This window comes from Podarcis tiliguerta, assembly GCF_965153285.1.
Source record: "Podarcis tiliguerta genome assembly, chromosome: 11".
NCBI classification, from domain to species: Eukaryota; Metazoa; Chordata; class Lepidosauria; order Squamata; family Lacertidae; genus Podarcis; species Podarcis tiliguerta.
Window position 1 is genome coordinate 43,416,137 of NC_139544.1, and position 21,391 is coordinate 43,437,527.

Genomic DNA, 21,391 nt, shown 5'->3' on the forward strand with positions numbered 1-21,391 from the left:
ACTGTTGGGCCTTGTTTCAGGCTTAATGATTTATAAGAAAGAAAGAAAAATCCTCCCATGTCTCCAAGATACAATCTATCCTTCCGTTTTGTTCAGTGGTCCTGCAAATCTGACATTTAAGTGTGTTTGATATTTTGGGTTTAAAGTCTGCTAAAGCCATATTCAGTTGTGGAGATGCACCTGTTGCTCTTCTTTTAAACACACACTTAAAGTGCTGTCCTCATTTTGATACAGGAGAAAAGGAGCATAGCAGCGAAGCAAATAATCTATGTCTATTGGACCATTCTGAGATTCGATCGTGGCACTGCTGCTGAAATAAATGTGATGCATTTATATTCCTTTCGTTTTGGCGATACTTTCGGATACGTGTTATAAAAATGCCTTTAATTCTCCCTCTCAGCATTCATCTCCTTTTGTCTGCCCTGTCTTACATAAAATAGGAGCCATTTTTGGCCACGAACCTGTTTTTAGATTTTGTTTTCAGTGCCAAGTGTGCTGCTCAGGCTGTAGAAAGGGGGGGGGGGGAATCCTAAGTACAAATTAGAAGCAACATCCTGATTGGGAAGCAATATATCTTGCAAGTGTCGTTTGAGGCTGCCACTGTAATTGTCCCCAGCCTCTGATAATAGTTATCAGAAGTGTGTTGGGGGGCGGGGGCGGCGGGAAGAGAAGTTAAATGGACAAGAATTGCAGGTTCTGTATGTGACAAGTTCCTAAATATTACGAGGAAGCTGGGGTAGTCCGCATGCTGCTCTGCATATCTTGTTGGACTTCAGCTCTCAGCAGCTTTGACCACTAATGGTCACAGAGGATGGGAGGTGGAGTCCAAATCCACTTGGATGTCACCATGTTGGCTGCCACCTACATTTAATTTGTTTTACTTAATTGTATTACCGGTATGTACACCCTACCTTTCCTCCAAGGAGGTCAAGATGGCATCTGTGGTTCCCTCACTCCTCATTCCCACCCCCCAACAACCCTATGAAGTAGGCTAGGCTGAGGGGCAGCGATTGGACCAAGATCACCCAGTGAGCTTCATGGCTGAACAGGAATCCTAAGGACCCAATGCTCTAAGAGCCAGTGTGGTGTAGTGGTTAAGAGTGGTGGACTCATAATCTGGTGAACTGGTTCCAATTCCCCACTCCTCCACATGCAGCTGCTGGGTGACCTTGGGCCAGTCACGCTTCTCTGAAGTCTCTCAGCCCCACTCACCTCACAGAGTGTTTGTTGTGGGGGAGGAAGGGAAAGGAGAATGTGAGACTCCTTAGGCTAGTGATAAAGCGGGATATCAAATCCAAACTCTTCTTCTTCTAACCACTAAACCAGACTGGCTCTGCCAAAACAAACCTGACAGCTCCTTTCTTAAGCGATGAAGGTGGACAGCTGGCAGAATAGCTGCATTTTTTCTGAATGCCTGGTGCAGGATGCGGAATATGTGGCCTTCCAGATGTTATCGGTCTACAACCCTCACATCATTCTGGGACTGATGGGAGGCTGAGTCCAACCACATCTGGTAGGCCACAGTTTCCCCTTGACTCATTGGATAACTGTTTGCCAAATATGGAATGCAACCTACCATTTCCGCTTCGTTTTAATTTCAGCGTTATTTGCACTGTTACCAGCAAAAAGGTCCTTATTAGCTTCCCCTGTTTTCTCTCTGGGCGCTTGACGTACTGTTTTGATAGAAGCATTTTTAACGGTGATGATGATAACGATAATAAAACTGTCTGCAGAGACAAGAGACTTGAAATACAAATTTGATTTAAAGTGCAGCAACTTCATATGCCAAGATGTAGAAAAGGGAAGTTTTAACTACTGAGGATAAAGTTGTTTATCAACAAAATAAAAAGGAAGAGACGTAGTGGGTCACTAGTGCCGGTGACCTAAGGTTCGTCAAGTGCTTATTTTAAGAGCAGCTTATCAGTTAGCGGCAGCTATGGGCAACTTACTTTAAGGGAAACACTTTCCACGGCCACCTTTAACCTGTTCTTTGTGCGTCTGAAGCAAAGGAACAGCTGTGGCAGTGCTGTGCAAAGTCATTAAGGAACTAGGTATACTTTGAACTCTCAGGGATCAGAGAGAATTTTTGCTCAAAGGGTTTCAGAGAGTGCAGACGGCAGAGCGGAATGCATTTCCAAGATATACGTTGTGCTGGTGGAACATGATTGTGTGAAATAATTCTGCTTTGTTCCTGGTGTATATATACATATATGAATTATTGATATTTAGAAGCCTCTTTTTGCTTGAAGAGGGGATTAATTTTGGGAAGGGGTGTAGGGCAGATGGCTATAAATGTGATTGTATAGTTAGTTGCTTGAGGCATAGCTCAGTCCCCAGAGTATGAGAATCTTAATCTCAGGTTCGTGGGTTCGAACCCCACGTTAGGCAAAAGAGTTGTGCATTGCACGGGGTTGGACTAGATGACCCTCACGGTCCCTTCTCGGGAAACCATAGAGGGTAATATATTCTTGTGCTCAGATCCTTCCTTTGGCTTTCCCACAGACAATTGGCCACTGTGAGAACAGGATGCTGGACTCGATGGGGCAGTGGCTCGAGACCACAGGCTCTTCTGGGATAGTTCATGAGCACTGGATCTGTCTGTCAGTTCTCCCCCTCAAATGTCTGATAACATGGCTCTTAAATATTTAGCTCTGAGCTGTAAAAATTACCACGTCGTAAACTGCGACTCTAATAAGATGTAATAATGGAGCGCATAGTGCTTTCTGCTTCTTAATGGTGTTTTATAAATTGGCAAATCAAATTCTGGTCTCACTTTCCTTATGCAAACATCCATTATTTGCACATGCATTTTGTGCTTGATCTGATTTAACTTTGCTTCGTCTTCTTCACTCTCTTCTCACAGAACTGAAGCAAACACGGAGTTGTACCCTTTTGCCCAAGCAAGTTTCAGGCATTAAATAATGCTTAATGGTGCTAATGAAGAGCAAATTCATGAAGAAGGGGAAAATATTAATGCGCATGTAGCTACTAAGAAATTACATTTTGATTTTTGATTTTTTTTTAGTGTGGCACATGGCCAGTGAAGGTTGATTCTGCACTCAAAATTATGTTATAAATGATTAGTGATGAGCTGTTTCCCCAGTTCTGATTCCACTTGCTCACTTTTAAAAGACAAAAATTAATGGAAGCATTTGCATATCTGAGACTTTACTACTTTGCGTTAGGGATAAATATTCTTAAATGGAAGCTAAATGCATTGGCAATAATGGTATTTGTAATGCTAAAGCTTGCAAGGTTAAATGGATAACCGCTGAGTGCCTTAATCTGTACTTCATGGAGTGCACTGAAAGGAAAGAGTGGACAGACGTCCAGGTGATTTTGATTTGTTTTTATCCTTTGATTATCCTTAAATAGAAATGCCCATAGCGGAAATTACACACAGGTGCCTGGTTTCTGATAAAGCATGGCTCATTGACCTGGGAATGTATGGTCAATGAATGGTCACCCTCCTTGCCCATCCCTCCTTGTGTCATGACCCAGGGCAGCTCTTGCAGTGTTTTAAACCACAGACGTTCATATTGAGAAACTGTGATTTAAAGGCTCCATCCAAACTAGAGCAACAGACCAGAATCATACTCTGGTTCCATACCCTTGTTTGAATGGTGCCTTTAAATCAGTTTCTCACTGATTTAGCCCATGGAATACAAGGCTTTAAGAAACAAAGAGTGTCACTGAAGCTGAGGAGGAGGAGGGAAGAAATGAAGATTTGAAGAGTGAGTATGCTTGGGTGATGATGATCTCTGCAAACGTGCACATTGAAAACTTGTTTGATATCTGAAAGCAGCTTCTCAGCTACAGTTTGTACTCAAGTAGTGGCTCAGATTCCAGAGTAGGGCTGGACGATATCTGGTTTTCAACATTGTGATATATCACCAGGTAAACATGTCAATATACTGGTATATCACAATGTCTATATCATGGGATGTAACTGTGTAGAGGTGAACAGCATATTATCCTGGCAACTGCTACTACTTAGGGGTCTAAAACGGATTCATTTTTACTGTTACATATTGTCACAACTATTGGTACATATTGTACGTACATTTTACTGTTACATATTGTCACAACTGTTAATTTATAGTACAGAGCAACAGGAGCAGCAGGAATCATGAGAGAAGTAATGACTGGCTTCAGAGTTTTCTCCATATTGTGTTTTTTTTACAAAGCACATACACATTGTGCTTCACGATATATCGCCATGCCAAATATTATGAAACCATTATCACGATGTGGACTTCAAACTGACTTTGGATGATGTATCAATACATTGCCCAGCCCTACTGCAGAGTCCAAGACACACGTGTTATGTGCCATGCCTGGCTTTATTTTCTATGCATCACAGCTTCTGCAAGAGCCATGGGAATGAACCAGGAAATGAAAAAGCGGTGGCTGAATTCTATACCAGAGTCATTCAGGCATTTAATGTGCTTCTGCCTGCAGCCTGTTGGCTAAGGAGAAATTTCACTCTAGACCAAATAGAAGGGAGATAGACATTTGGTGACATTTTCTTTAAGATGATTTGGTTGTGCATATGTGTGAGAGAGATAGAGAATATTTGGGCAACCAAAAGGCAAAATGTGCCAAAAATCTGATTCCCCCCTCCCCCTGTGTGACTCTACGGCAGGTAACAGGGTTGTGTCTGCACACGTCTGGGCACATATTGAATTTTGCTGCAGGCACCGCAGATGAACTGCTGAAGTCCAAACCTAGAGAAAATGCAACACAAGAGATTCAAGAGTTAAAAGTACTCCCCTACAGCATGCCATGAAATACCATATTGCATTGAGATGTGAAATAATTTGATCAATACTGAAGGACAGTATAGTATCTACAAACCCCCAGAAATAATTTGAATGTCAGTGCCGATGAACAAAGTTGACATTTTACCAGTTCTTTTTCTCTATGCATGGCCTTGCAAATAATAAGCCTACATTCCTTTAAAATGCACGTTTTTAAAAGCAGAAAATTGCTGAACGATGAGACATCTCCTTTCCCACCCTGCAATAGTCATGAAGTGGCAAGCTTTGGCTCGGAGCTTGACAAAGCTTCTTTGCATGCAGATACATGGCCCACACCATAAGATGTGTGAGTTGGCAATCTTTCCACAGCATTTATTGAGAACAGGAATTGCTAAATGCAGCCAAGTTAAAATAATAATAATAATAATCCCATTAACTTAAAAATGTCAGCACTGGGTTGCATCTATAGATGTTGCTTGGCTAATGGCAAGGTTTCTATCAGCGGAATAGGGTGGGAAGCAATTGCCAGCAATTCCCCCTCACTCTGCAACCTCACGTTGTGTTCATGCAGGAGTAAGGCCCGTTGAACTCAATGGAGATTGCTTCTAGGTCGACATGCATAATAGCATTGTATTGTAAAAGGGACAAATGTTACTGCTTGTGGCAGAATGTATATGAAATGCTGTGAATACCTTAAAGCGCTATGTAAATGTACTTTTTATTATTAAAGTAAGGTGTGAAAGACAGTTCTCTCCAGCATAAAACAATTTGGTAGGGATAGGAAAGTTGCTCAATTGTTCTAATTCAGGCACCCTCAAATTTAGCCCTCCAGATGTTTTGGGACTACAACTCCCGTCATCCCTAGCTAACAGGACCAGTGGTCAGGGATGATGGGAATTGTAGTCCTAAAACATCTGGAGGACCAACTGTGGGGGTGCCTGTTCTAATTGGAACTTCAAGTGTAAAGATTTGGCTTTAGGAAGGAAGTAAACTATAGGAAATTGATCTGAAAACCTGTGTGTGTGTGTATGCCCTTCACTAATGTGTTCTGTATTAATATAATGCCACTTGGGGTTATGTAACACTTCACAGTATAGTGAACGTAACAGCATTAATTACTTGGTGTTTGTTAAGCCCTTGACTGTTATTTAGATAGGCCCCGATTTCACATTAGCTATGAGTGGTGTTCATTGCTAAAGATACACTTGAATAATGATGAGTTGAAATTCCTGATTTTGTGCATGTGCCGGTGCATTTCCCTTTTGTGAGAGAGCATCCTTCAAGTGAAAACAAAAAATTCACGAGAAGCAGAAGTCTTGTCCACTGACATTACAGAGGTTGAAAAGGGGCAAGCTTTTACTTCAGCCCCTAAATGTTTTATTGTTGAAATTATTGTTCTCCAGTATCATGAGAACAATTGAGATTTTTTGGTATAATGAAATTGCTTGTGATGGACTACTGATGCAGCAGATCTTGTTTGTGGATGGGGCAGTTTGTTATCAAAACCTTTTTTAAAATCCCCATTTCTATTAAATATGCTTTCCATAAGCTGCCCAAATGTTTCTGCAGTTCAGGAATTGCTTTTGTCCTGCAATGCTTTTTTTTTTTTTAATGGCTAATGTATTACAACATTATAATATACTTTGTTTCCATGCAGTCATTCTGAACCCAATTCATTATTACGCCACATTTTCCTACAAGGACATCAATATGGCATATCTGGTTCCTCCCTCCATATTATCCTTTATTTATTGCTTGCATGCATAGGTAACGTTTATTCCAGTGAGCGTTATCTTAACTGCTTGTTTATATTTGCAACTTCATATTTCATGGTTTGCAATTGTTTATTGCATCTGGGTATAGGATGGAAATTATTGAAATTGAAATTAAACAATGTGGCCCTTAGGTTATGGTGCAAGGATGGGCAACGTTGCCTAGCAGGCTGCTTCCCAGAACTGAGGGAACCTTGTCTGTTGTGGCCGTGGGGTTAGTGGCTCTTGTATACTTAGACACCATGCACATTGGCAAACATAGCATAGCAACATTATAATACTCTAAAAAGTGTGTCATACATGCTGTGTTTCACAGCACAGATGATGGCCACAACACCTTCTGAGGACAGGCCATAGCTCAGTGGTAGAGTGCATGAATTGCATGCAGAAACGTCTCAGTCTCAGCAGCTCAAGGTAGAGCTGAAAAATATTATTGCTTGAAATGCTGGAGAGAATATGCAAAACTAATCTAGACAGACCACTGGTCTGATTTGTATAAGGCAGCTCCTATGTTCTCTGTAAGAGCTTTCCACTGAGCACAAGTACTCCAATTTCTCAGTGGACAGGCTATATATTACTCATGTGTTATGGGCTGGAAAGCAAGAAGAAGAAGATACATTGAAACGGGAGCAGGCTATATATTGTCCATTTGTCATTAAGCTTATTCTGGTACATTTTGGCTTTTCATTTGGAGGGAGACCAAGAGTGAATTTCATTGGGCTGCCAAAGTGTTCGTGATTAACAGCAGGCACCAGTTCATTTTTATGTAAACACATTGATAGGTTTTGACAGGAAGGCTGGGGGGAAAATCTACCAAATGCAACTCATCCTTTCAAATATGCCATGGAATGATAAGCTAATTCTTCAGCACAATGCTGCATTTATTCCATATGCCAATCAACTGGTAGGAAGGAATGGCAGAACTTGCTTATACTCTCTGGATATAATAGCAGGAATTCTCTCCCTTTGTCTTAACAAGTAATCCCCATCAAAAAGATCTCTCCTAATCATATGACCAAGAAAGTGTGTGTTTTGCAATTGTGCTATTCAAGGAGAGAGTTGCACAGTGGGTGCAGAATTCAGTATTCTGATGCCCTCTGGTTAGTTCAGATCACACATGGATGTCAAGGATCCTTAATATTTTTAAACAACGGTGTTCCTTTAAAGCTGAACAGGAAAAACAGTAGAGGTAGAATTCAATCCATCAACTTGTCATTCAAAGGTCTTTTGAGATTATTATTTTTTTAAAAAAAACAAAAACCCACACTTGCTAAAAACCAGTGGTATTCATCCCTAAACAGAGTTTTCCAGAAGAGCAGCAGTACTAAGAGAGCGTTGCTCTGTTTAGCCTAGTGGCTGAGTCAGGTAATTTTAGATTCTGGACGTAATGTTTCTACAGGACCCCTGGACTCTTGAGATGACCACATGTTTTTTCTTCATGTGCCCTGCTGCACTTGGCAGTTCTCCTGCTCCTTCTATTGAGTGGGGCCTGGACATGTGCTCCCAGGCACATTTATACTGATGCTAGCTACCTACACTTAAAATTTAGTCAATGGGACTAAAGCTTATGTTTTTTTCTCAATCCAACACAGACAATCTGATGTAATTGGCAACGTTAAATGCTAACCTTTCCCAACTTGGTGCTCTCCAGATGTTTTGGACTAAAACTCCTATTGATTCCAATGAGAGCTGGTAATAAGATCTTAAAGGAGTCGTAGTTCCATAACATCTGGAGGGGACCACATTAGGCTATACTGTCTGTACATTTGACCCAGAAAAGTCTCCTGCCTTTTTGAAGGTAAGGACACTTCATGCAACAAACATGAATGTAGTAGATATTTACCAATATGCTCTGCTGTCTAGGACAGCATATTGATGGTTATCTGTGTTATAATCACATCTCTTCTAATTTTTAAAAGCCTTACAATATATAATTTAATCATACTGCAAGAAAATAAGATTTTTTTGCTTTGTTCAATTATTGTGTTTTCTATCTTCTCTTAGGTTTTACTGGGACTTAATAATGCTTATCATGATGGTTGGAAATCTTGTCATTATTCCTGTTGGGATCACATTCTTCACAGAGCAGACAACCACACCGTGGATTATTTTCAATGTAGCATCAGATACTGTGTTTCTGTTGGACTTGATCATGAACTTTAGAACTGGCACTGTTAATGAGGACAGCTCTGAGATAATCCTGGACCCCAAAGTCATCAAGATGAATTATTTAAAGAGCTGGTTCGTGGTTGACTTCATCTCATCAATACCAGTGGATTATATCTTTCTCATTGTAGAAAAAGGGATGGACTCAGAAGTCTACAAGACTGCTAGAGCACTTCGTATTGTAAGGTTCACAAAAATCCTCAGTCTGCTGCGTTTATTACGGCTTTCAAGATTAATAAGATACATTCACCAGTGGGAAGAGGTAAGATTTTCCTTTTGTATATTCATCAAATGGATGCTTTTTTAAAAAAGAAAGAAAAGATCTTACGTTGAGATGTTGCAGCCAACTGAGACTTCATAGTTCTGATTACACTTAGGAAATGGTAAGGTTACTTGCTGGGTGCGGTGTAGCATTTTATCTTGTCCACTATTGTTTACTTTGTGCTACTTTTGATGATGTCTGAGCAGTATTATTAAAAACTAAATAAAGATTCAGGATACATGTATTAAGGCTACAGGAGCAGGGCGGGGGGAGTTTTCCAGAAAGGCTAAAATGAGCAGTCAGCACTCTTCAGCTCGATTAGTCTGACTGGTATTTGTTTCACGTAATAATTCTACTTTCTGTAATGGCTTGTCCATTGTTGGCGGCTGTATGCTTTTGAACACCAGTTGCTGGAAAATGGAGGGGGGGGGGAGAGATCTGTTGCACTCTGTTCATCTGGTTGGCCAATGTGAGAATAGAATGCTGGACTCAAGGGCATCAAGTTGAATAAAATATTGAGGGGAAGAGGTAAGCCCTACACATGCACCATTTGAATGGCAATGCCCATCAACTGGCAGAGGGGGGCTTAAGTGTTTTATTGGAGGGGCAGAAGGGACTTTGGCCTTTAGGAGTTTACTCTTATGACTGGATGAAGAAGAAGAAGAAGAAGAAGAAGAAGAAGAAGAAGAAGAAGAAGAGTTTGAATTGATATCCCACCTTTCACACCCTTTAAGGAATCTCAAAGCGGCTAACATTCTCCTTTCCCTTCCTCCCCCACAACAAACACTCTGTGAGGTGAGTGGGGCTGAGAGACTTCAAGGAAGTGTGACTGGCCCAAGGTCACCCAGTAGCTGCATGTGGAGGAGTGGAAATGCAAACCCGGTTCCCCAGATTACGAGTCCACCGCTCTTAACCACTACACCACACTGGCTCTCAGTGTGGACTAGATGGGCTACTGTTCTGATCCATCAGGCTCTTCCTATGTTCATATTTATAATCATAGTCACTTCAAATATCACTTTAGTCATAAGCTAGTGGCAATCTTCCCATGATCCCTTTGAACTGGTCTTGTGTTTGTGTGTGTTGTGGTGGTAGACCTAAGCCAGTGGGGAGCACAGTCCTTTCTCATTTCCTCAGTGGAGCTTCCTCGATCTCTTCAGTAAGAAAAGTGATGAGTGTAGTGAATTGAGGTGAGCCATATTATTTTAACTTAAGCAGACAGAATTGTGAATGTGCATTGGAGCAGACTCGTGTGCAGTTGCTTCGCTGTCCCCGTGGTGGATCCTTGAGGTTACTGAGCAGGACCAGAAAATAATTTCATCAATATGTAGCCACCCTGTAAAAAAAGAACTGTGTAATGTATGTGGTCCCATGAAATGTAACTGAATTTTGACAAGCAACTCTAATGGCAGTAAATAAGATTTGGTGAAGATCTTGAAGAAGTGAAAAATATTCGTGTCCATTCACTAATTTGAGGTAAATAGCATTAACCAGTTCGCCAAGCTGAACCCCAGCCAGCAACGTGGATCAGTTTTGTCTTCTTGAGTCTCATAAATGCAGCCTAGATAACTTAATAACTACGTATGAAAAGTATGTTTCTGAATGAAAGTTGGAGAGGATCAGTATGTTGTTGCTTTTTGTTTATTTCTCTATTGCTATTCCATGCTGCCTCTTTCCCTGTTCCTTACATGGTTTTAATACCTTCTTTTTTAATACATAACTTTGATCTTATGGGAGAGGAAGGGAATTTATAGGTGCTATAAATAAATGATTCAAGGTTAATGCATGCTTTTGACCAATACAGATGTAAGAGGTGATATCCAACTAAGGCCCTGTCTGCACTTTGTATTTAAAGTACCGTATTTTTCGCTCTATAGGACGCACTTTTTCCCCTCCAAAAATTAAGGGGAAATGTGTTTGCGTCCTATAGAGCGAATGCAGGCTGCGCCGCTAAGCTGAAAGGCAGAACAGGGAGACGGAGCGCTGCGGAGGGCTCCGTCTTGCTGTTCTAGCTTGCGGACGGATGGGCGCAAAGCCTCTCCAGGGCAGCGGGGTGCGTTCACCCCGCTCTCCTGCAGAGGCTAGCGAGGCTGTCCCCAAGCCAGAACAGCGAGACGGAGGGCTCCGTCTCGCTGTTCTGGCTTGGGGCGGCTGGGCGCAAAGCCTCTCCAGGAAAGCGGGGTGCGTTCACCCCGCTCTCCTGCAGAGGCTAGCGAGGCTGTCCCCAAGCCAGAACAGCGAGACGGAGGGCTCCGTCTCGCTGTTCTGGCTTGGGGCGGCTGGACGCAAAGCCTCTCCAGGAAAGCGGGGTGCGTTCACCCCGCTCTCCTGCAGAGGCTAGCGAGGCTGTCCCCAAGCCAGAACAGCGAGACGGAGTGCTCCGTCTCGCTGTTCTGGCTTGGGGCGGCTGGGCGCAAAGCCTCTCCAGGAAAGCGGGGTGCGTTCACCCCGCTCTCCTGCAGAGGCTAGCGAGGCTGTCCCCAAGCCAGAACAGCGAGACGGAGTGCTCCATCTCGCTGTTCTGGCTTGGGGCGGCTGGGCGCAAAGCCTCTCCAGGAAAGCGGGGTGCGTTCACCCCGCTCTCCTGCAGAGGCTAGCGAGGCTGTCCCCAAGCCAGAACAGCGAGACGGAGTGCTCCATCTCGCTGTTCTGGCTTGGGGCGGCTGGGCGCAAAGCCTCTCCAGGAAAGCGGGGTGCGTTCACCCCGCTCTCCTGCAGAGGCTAGCGAGGCTGTCCCCAAGCCAGAACAGCGAGATGGAGCCCTCCGTCTCGCTGTTCTGGCTTGGGGACAGCCTCGCTAGCCTCTGCAGGAGAGCGGGGTGAGGCTTTGCGAGGCTTTCCTGGAGAGACGGTTGCGTGCAAAGCCTCTCCAGGAAAGCGGGGTGCGTTCACCCCGCTCTCCTGCAGAGGCTAGCGAGGCTGTTTCCAAGCCAGAACAGCGAGACGGAGGGCAGAACAGCGAGACGGAACAGCTCCATAGGCTCCGGTGAATGCACCTTGAACGCACCTTGTTTTACAGGGGGAGAACAAGGAAAAAATATTTTTTCCCTGTTCTCCCCCTCCTATAGTCCGGTGCGTCCTATGGTCCGGTGCGTCCAATAGAGCGAAAAATACGGTAATATCATACTGTTTTCAAGAGTCATGGCTTCCCACAAAGAATCCCGGGAACTCTAGTTTGTTAAGTGTGCTGAGAATTAAGAGATTCAGGGTTCCCTGAGAAAAGAGATTGATTGTTAAGCTACTCTGGGAATTGTAGGTCTTGGAAGAGAATAAGGGTTTCCTAACTCACAGCATCCTTAATAAACTTCAGTTCCCAGTACTTTTAAGGGGGAAGCCATGACTGTTTATTACGTGGTATGGTACTGCTCTAAATGCATAGTGCAGATGGGGCCTAAGTCATACCTGAAGTTGCTGTAATAAAATAATAATAATTTGATGTCATTGATTTCAGTGGATCTACTCTGTTTGTTTTGGTGATACGACTCAGTAGAGAAGATAACTTTTCCATACAACACTTACATATGTGGTTTATTTTCCTTCTCTGCCTCATTTAATATCAAGCCATTGACAGGGGTATTCAGGAATTCCAAGGTATTTAAAAGAGCAGCCTTGAAGCCTTTTCCCTCAGATTATTCATTAGCAAAAGGATGCAGCTGTAGCCTTCAGCATACTGAATATAAATCTGAACTGGCATAGGTAATGCCAGCCTATGTTAGCTGCTCAATCAAGCAAGTGGTTGTCAAAAGGAATGAGAGCATAAGGCATGTAAACGAAGATGCTGTGGATAATTTGGCAGGACTTATAAGTACTGATTTTACAAATTTGCACAAGGATGCTCTTATATATTAACATTATGAAGGACTAAATGTACTATAGAATAACAAACAATGATGAATTAAGGAATACATAAATGGGTACCGCTTGATCTGTCTGTTGATAGATATAACTTTCATTCTCATAAACAAGACTCTTAATCTCAGGGTCATGGGTTCAAGTCCCAAATTGGGCAAAATATGCCTGCAATCAGGGGGGTTGGACTAGATGACCCTTGTGGTTCCTTCCAACTATACAATTCTATGATTCTTGAAATCCTGTGGGGGTTTGATACGAGGGAAAATCAGTAATAGGTAATATTCCCCATCATTTTCTTGAGGCCAATGCTCCTTTTGTATATTTCCCCTCCTCTGATGAAATCTTTTTTATTATTTAATTGATGTATACTTTCAGTTTGAGAAAATATTAACACAAGGCGTCTGTTTACTCTACTGTCTGTTTATGGCTGAATTCACCATGAATAATGGTGCTCACCCGAAAGATGTCGGAACTGAGTTCTGGCTGAAAAAAGAAGCCCTAGTAATAATGAAATGTCACACATGCCCTGTATTTTAATAAAAATGAAAACAAAGAGATTTACATTTTGTTCCCCATCCAAAAAACAAACAAACAAATAAACAAACAAATTACAACGATTTGTTTGTCTGTTTATTCTTCTTGTTAGATTTCTGTTACTTATCCACATACCTATTACAGTGGTACCTCGGGTTAAGTACTTAATTCATTCCGGAGGTCCGTTCTTAACCTGAAACTGTTCTTAACCTGAAGCACCACTTTAACTAATGGGGCCTCCCGCTGCCACCGCACGATTTCTCTTCTCATCCTGAAGCAAAGTTCTTCACCCGAGGTATTATTTCTGGGTGTAACCTGAAGCGTATGTAACCTGAAGCATATGTAACCTGAGGTAACACTGTATTATTCTGACATCCCAGTGTCCCTTTGGTTCTCCTGCTTTCTGATTCTGCCAAGGGTTCTGGATTTTTTTTGATGTTAGCAGTGGAATAGATGCTGCACATGCACCCAACAAAAAGTTCTTGAGAATTAATGTACAGATAAAGGTGCAGTTGCAAAGTTCTGCTGAAGTTTTGCTCCCTGTGGATTGTGTTGTTTCTGGTGTTCTGTGTTGGCTCCAGCCATTGTTAATCAGCAGCATAGCTCTGCCTGAACACGGTGTATATAATGTATCTGAAATACTTTTTTTTTGGCCTATATGTCTAGTTTACCATTATGGAACACGCATTATCATTTGGCAATGTGCAGCTGATGAATCTGCTCAGAAAAAATACACATAATTAGTCCCTCAGTTAAAATCCCATATGGGTAAGAACTCTGGAAGTGCATGAGAAATCCTCATGTTCTTGTAAAGCCTGACAACTTAAAAGGGAAAAGGACACATTTTAAATGCCATCTGAAATGCTAAATGGCACTGGCTGACCTTTCACACAGGAAACGTAAGACGCTGCCATATACCAAGTCAGAATTTTGCTCCATCCACCTCAGTTCTGTCTACTCTGGCTGGCAGTGCCTTCCCACAGTTTCAGAAAAGGGTTTCTTCCCCAGTGCTGCTTAGAGATACTGGGGACTGAGCCATGGCGCTCTGCCAGATAGGACTTGATTTTGGCTTGTATCGTTAAGGTTGGTATTTTTGTTTTATTGAATTTTCACTGAGATATTGTTAGCAGTCTTGAATATTTTTGGCAACAATATTTTCCATTACTACTTAGAGATACCGGGGATTGAATCTGGGGCCTTTTTGCATGCAAGGCAGATGCTCTGTCATTGAACGATGGCAATTTTATCTTGAACTTCTCCTAATTTACTGAATCAGGACAAATTACCTCCAGGTTTTCTGCTAATAATCATTTGGAATACCTCAGTTAATTTAACAACAACCACCAACACCACAGCAACAACCACCACCACCACAACAACAATTACTGAAACATCTGTTTCTTAGTTTGTGGAGCCACATATTTTTCTTTGGGCCTGTTGAGAAAGTCAGTGTTTGGGACTGGTTGAGAGCCAGTAGATTGAGCATCCACCATTCAGATAGGATGAAGATGATCTTCATACATGGTTCATGTGCCTTGAGTAATAGAGTTTGGCCTGTTTTTGGATGCAGTTGCACTCGCCCAGAAGGTTCAGGTTCATAGTCCAAACATTCAGAATGTTGCCACATGTTTTAATCTGGTTTTAGTTTATTATTAACTGTTTTTGGATGTTTTGGATAGTTTCTTTTTTCTTTTTTTTGCTGATAATTTCAAATTGTGTTGGGGTTTTATTGCAATCAAGCAGTATACAAATCTTGTGAAATAAAAGGAAATCCTGGAGGTGCTATTGGATCCTTTATTTTCAAGAACCTGCTATCTAAGATTGGTGTGCCAGCTATGACCGTAAGGGGACCAGTTATGCATTGCCACACAAAAGAGGGCCTGAATTTGCATAAAGTGTGCATATGGTAATTTTTATATAAATTCAAATTTTGAAGCAATTACTATAATTGAAATTTAAATATCTCACTGGTAGTGGGGAAGGCACAAGGTGATTTGTGCCTGCTCAGTTTTCCTGATCTTGGACTGGACAGCTCTCAAATAAAGCATGTCTTCAGGGCATCTTGAATCATAGAGTCATAGAGTTGGAAGGGATCTTAAGGATCATCTAGTTCAACCCTCTGCAGTGCAGAAATATGTCCCTGATGGTGATCAAACCTGCTACCTTGCTGTTTTCAGCACCACACTCTAACCACCTGGGCTATCCAGCTGATGGCTCACCACCCCCAACTCTCAATCCATTTCCAGCCTCAATTCAAGGTGCCAATTTTGGCCTATAAAGCCCTCTCATAGCATGGGGCTGGGTTGCCTACAAGACTGCCTTCTCCCACACAAACCTGTCCAGCTACTGAGGTGCTCCTCAGCAGAGGTGCCAACTTGTGAGGAAGATGGGGACGGGCAATGTTGCATGTGCATCGCTTCAGGATGTCAGAGGAGCCAGGGGTGGAGCCAAATGCAGTTGTAGCACAGATTCAGTGGCCAGTGGCTCCTCCTGCTGTTGCTGCCACCATCGGCCGAGGGCTGCTTTCCCCCTCCTTCCCTTCCGTGGCAGGAAGAGGAGGAGAAGGAGCTGGCCACTAAAGTCACGCTGACCCCGATTTCCCCCCAACATTTGGGGGGCTCAAAGGGTTGGGTCCCCAGGAGTTAGCATCCCTGTTGCTTCAGGTCAGGTGATTGCTGTCCTTTCCATTGTGCTGTCTCATTCTACAATGCAGATGGCTCACCTGACACTGAGATTCATGTATTTCTGATGTTGAGTGAAGACTCTTTGATTTGTCTACTTCTTGTGTTGTTTTTTAAATGTGGAGTACTTTTTTAAGGCTCTTGGTGGCTCTTGGCTTTTATCTCTGCTAACATAAAAGTTATCAAATCTCATAGGTTTTTAGATGACGAAAAGTGCAGAAACACATTTAAACAAATGAGCATTATTTTATATCACCAGACTGCTGATCAGAATGAAATGCAGATGTGCCAAGGAAGGCCTGTGTTGTGCAAATGCTGATGCCCATGGGATGTTTCTGTTTTTTTGAGTGAAGTTTTTTTTAACTGAAACACATCCAGAGGTTTATTCACTTCAAGAAAGCCGTGTGTGTGTGTGTGTGTGTGTGTGCGCGCGCGCCATTTTGGAATTCGGTAAAGGGATTTCAAGATGCACATCACAGTTGAAAAGTTGACTCTGCGATATAGAAATGCACCGTTTGGATCTCAGTTTTAGAGCATTTCTTGTGGTTTCATTGAATTGTCCATTTTCAGTGGGCCATGCATTTGTTGTTGTTATTTATTGAATTTCTATCCCGCCTGTCTTCCTGCCGAGGGCAGCTAGCAACAAAGCAGAACAAACACCAAAGTTCAAAAGAAAACCTATTGTAAAGCGTATAAAAACAATGAAGGACATTAACAAACATTTTAAAAAGCCACATGCCCTCACAACTAATTATTTCAAGGTTGCTAGGAACAAAATCTTTCAACCATCAGATGCCTGGGTGAATTGGAATGTTTTTAAATCCCACCTGGAAGTTCATGATGAGAGAGACAGGTGTGCTTCACCACTTGCCACCTGCTTGATGAAGGGAAAGCAGAGCCTGAGCATCTCCAACAGTTGGCTGCCCAGCCTGTGCCTGATGACCTCCCAGGAAGGAGAGCACCACTCCTCTTGATAATTGATTCTATTGTTGAACTGCTCTTACCGTCAAGAAGTGAACCAAAATTTATCCCTCTGTAACTCAGGAGATCTAGTCCTGCAGTTAGGAGCAGCAGGGGGGGAAGTCTTCTGCTTTATCCTTAACCAGATAAGGGAGTTCTTTGAGGAATAATGACAACTTGCCTGAAACATTGTGCGGCACATGGGGATTCCCATGGCTGCTGCCTGATTATACTGAACCCACAAAGTTTGTTCAGTTCGGATGTAGGTTTCTGTCGGGTTAGCTGAAGCAGTCCCACGAGTTGCAGTTTGCCACAAATTGTATTTTATTTTAGTTGCCATGCGAGCCAAAACATATTACAATCCTTTGTAGGTTTCAGCCTACCAGTTGAGAATGGTGGTTCACAGGTTAGAGCACATGTCTTCACAGATGTATAACATTTACTTAATATATTACAAAAGTATCAAGGTGATTGTGATAAATCAATATGTATAAATTGAAGAGACCACAAGTATATTTGTACATTTGCTTCGGTATTGTCGATATTTTATAGGTTTTCTATGTTTAGATACAATTAAAACATTTATTTAAAAATAAAAATAAAAAAACACTGTATATGAACATCAGTTGCAAACTCTCCCTCTTTTAACACATTCACTTAAATTGAGCAGTTGGGGCTCACTGAATGCTCTGATTTGTGTGTGCTGCATCTGTGTTTATATAAGCTTGTTAAACTTGAGGATATGGAGAGGTCAAACAATTTGGTGTGAGATCTGACATGGAGTGTCACTCCCCCAGATTTCTGTCTAGACTTCCATCCTGATCCTCAGCAGTTTCCTGTAATCTTAAAACCACAAATCTTTTCACAAGCAATCTTGACAGTATCTTATTGCTGTTCTGTTCTCAGAATAAATATGGCTTACCCAATATAAGTAACACTTCAAAATACAAAATTGCACCTCAGCCACTAACCCCTATGACAAGCTGTGGCCTGATGGAAACAGAAATAGGAGTGTTGCTTTCTCCTGAAATATGTACTTAGCAATCAAAACAGTAGGCTGCATATCAAAGGCAGTATCATCAAATAGCATGAAGGGCAAATAACAATGGAGCATTAAGGGCTTGAAATAGATAAAAACACAAGCACTGCATTTCTGGACCAGTGCAATATTGATGTAGTCCAGGGATATCCAATGTGGGGCACTTCACATGTTGGGCTCCAGCTCAAATTAGTTAGATTCTGATTTCTTTTGGCCCATAGATCCATATTTCTCCCCCAGCCCTAACTGTATGTAATGCAAAGTATTCACTGTAAGCATGTTGGTTTCCTGGCCCAAAATGATGTGTATTATTTTCACAGCAGTTTTGAGTACAGAAGCATTGACAAATAAGTATGCTGCTTCTCATCCTTATCCAAAAAGATAACAATAGAAACAATATCATATTCCAAGGACATGGGAGTGGGCGTTTTGGATCATTGCATCATTTGCACTGATGCCCTTCATCAATCACCAGTGCTGCACAGAACAGGTGAGAGCAGCAGACTGTTCAGATGTCAGAGGGAAGAGATCCTCTGCTCCCTCAGATATGCCCATCAAATATACACCAGTATAGAGGAAGCCTAGGCAGATACGGCCCACTGAATTATGGCAGTTCTGAACCCAGGAAGATAAGAAAATCCTTACAGGATTTTGTGTTCCAGCATTTTGTTCTCACCATGGTCAACGAGATGCCTATGGGAAGTCCACCAGCAGGACACAAGCATAATAGCACTCTCTGTCCTTTATATTGGAGGATAGAGGGTGGCTGTGATACATATTTATATACAGTATAAGCATACAGAATCTGTGGCGGTAGGGATCATACTAGGAATGGATAGTCATCTGCTTATTCAGATATGGAACTATAAAATGACAGAAGAAATGCAAATATCTGAAGTGCTGGAATTGTTTTGATGTAAATACAATAAATAGATGGAGAGAATCCATCCAAGGCTATAATATAGAGTTTATATGAGTGATTCTGGTAGGGGAAGGACAATATTTGACTTAATGCACTGGTATATTTATTTAAAAACAAGAGTTGTAAGTCCTCTGTGAATACATTGCTCTATCAAGCCATTCAGATATTGATCAGGTGGTTAAATTTAGCTCACAAAGAAGAGTTCCTTATGGGCTCAAACCTTAACTTTTCTTGCACATGAATAAACCCATCAACCTTACCAGTGGCTCACTTAGCACACTGATTAGATGTGCTTGCATAATTGACTTATTCCATTTTTCCGTATTTCAGTGAAGCTTTTCTCTACAGAGTTAATTCACATTAAGCAGAGGATACAAGAAGGGAAAGGCAAAATAAATGTGTTTCTTGATTTATGTAGCTAATACCATTTAAGGTTAAACTTTAGCAAAATTACGTGACATGTAGTTTTGTTAATTATTTCACCTGCTCTGTGTACTCAGATATGCAGAAAGAGCAGTGAAGTGCAGAGGGAACAAGAAAGCAAAACAGGATTTTCATTTTACCGCAACTGACTTGGACTGGTGATGCAGCTGATGTGAATTCTGAATGGCCCAAGAGCATCAACAAATGAGCCTTTGAGCCCACAAAGGCCTTGTCTTTGGGGATGGTCTTTGGCAACAATAGCGTGGATAAAGGGTGATAGTTCATTTAGAAATAAGCTCCACTGTGCAAAATGGGACCTATTTAAATTAATGGGCATGACTAACTTGGGTCCATTAATTTCAGTGAGTCTGCTTTGAGTATAAGTTAGTTGGATGTAACCTAGCATTCAGAGGATTATAGTCAGAGGTATTTGCAATGTTTCCACCCTTTTTTTTTTTTTTTGGAACTTCCTCTGCAGGGAATCTTGCCAAGGTTCTTCTTCATTTGGTTTTAGAAAACAGCTAAACACATTTTCCTTAGTTGAAACTTGATTTTAATCTGGGTGTTCTATAACCTGCACTAATTCAAATGTTGGAAACTGCTCTGATTTTGAAAAGGGCAAGTTGAAATGCTTTGAATGAATAAACTGAGTATTTTTCTGTTCACAAATGGAACTTCTTTTCTGAAACCACAGAGCACACCAGGTCAAACCTTTTACATTAAGGAAACCTTTGTGTCGATCTCCAAACAAAATAGAGTTGCAAATGGTAATTATCTTGATATTAGTCACATTATTATTCAAAACTAGTTACACAACTGTACAAAAACAATATATTGAATTCTGCTCTCCGTAGGTCCTCCGAATGTTCTATAGGCATTCCCTATAGAAACCACTAGGATATTGTTATTGTTTAATTGTATGACAGTATACTTTGAACTGGAATTGTTCATCAGTTCCACTCCATTTTCCCCTTTTACCTCGTTGCTTAGCTGTTTTGGGTTTTGCAAAAGCTGAAAGAGTTGTTTGGAAAGTTCATACCTTAGAAAGAACTCTGCGTACCAATTCCATTGGTATTATCCATTGGTACTATTATAGGTTGTGGTTGACATTTCTTAAATTAAGGAGATGACTGGCATGCTGTGCACAAACTCACGTTGACAATGCCAAATTCCCCAATATCTGACAACCATCACTATGGATAAATGGTGTAAATTTGGTGCTTTAAGGGGAAAGTGCACAATTGTGGTGAAACCTTGAGCTGTGCTTCCACACTAAAGCTGAAATATGTGTGGTTAATTCAGTTAAATCTATTGACTACTACATTTTGTTACGTTTAGACATTTGCTATGTAGGTCCAAGCTATGGTTCATTCTAACTGCAGAGATGCTTAGGTACTCTCCAGTCAGCTGTTTGCATGAAGCAAAATATGCCAGCAGGCATTAATTTTGCAGCATTCTTCTGCCACCCAACCTTCCTTCCTTTCCTCGATTTGTCAGATATATCTTGGAAAACAGAAAGTCTCTTCTCGATGCTTAAAGGCAAGAGTTGTGAAATGTCAGTGCTAATGTTGAACATGCTGCTGAATTTGTTGCTCAGGGTCTTCTGATCCTTTTTCCAGGGCTGAAAATACAAAGCAAGATTGGTTTTTAGTGACAATGTCTTTCTTGACTAGCGTAATAAAATATATGCTTACAAGACATCTTCTCGTTTTGACTTTGAGGAAAGGTGACCCATAGTCATTTAGAAACTGTTTCTGTCTGTGTGTTTAATATTTGTTGAAAGATACTGGATTGTTGGGCACTGTATATCTGATGAAAATGACGAAATGAGTGCCTGTCATATACACACACAAACCGACACACACATAACTTGCTCAGTTGTACTTGCGAGAGTACAACCTGTTCAGCATGAGCCAGGTGATGGTTACTAGGGGCTTCGGCAGATGAATAAATTCGCCGGACCTGTTTATTGAGCATTCATCCTGATTTGCTTTCACAGAACTTTCACAGAGGTTACACT

General features: G+C 41.6%; 1 protein-coding gene across 1 annotated transcript in view; it reads left to right on the top strand.

Annotated features, from left to right (window-relative positions):
* Positions 1-21,391, top strand: part of HCN1 (hyperpolarization activated cyclic nucleotide gated potassium channel 1) — a 179,441-nt gene that overhangs the window by 20,816 nt on the left and 137,234 nt on the right. Inside the window, exon 2 of the mRNA XM_083402775.1 lies at positions 8,537-8,960. Within this exon, the coding sequence (XP_083258901.1) occupies positions 8,537-8,960 (424 nt within the window). The remainder of the gene's footprint in view (positions 1-8,536; positions 8,961-21,391) is intronic.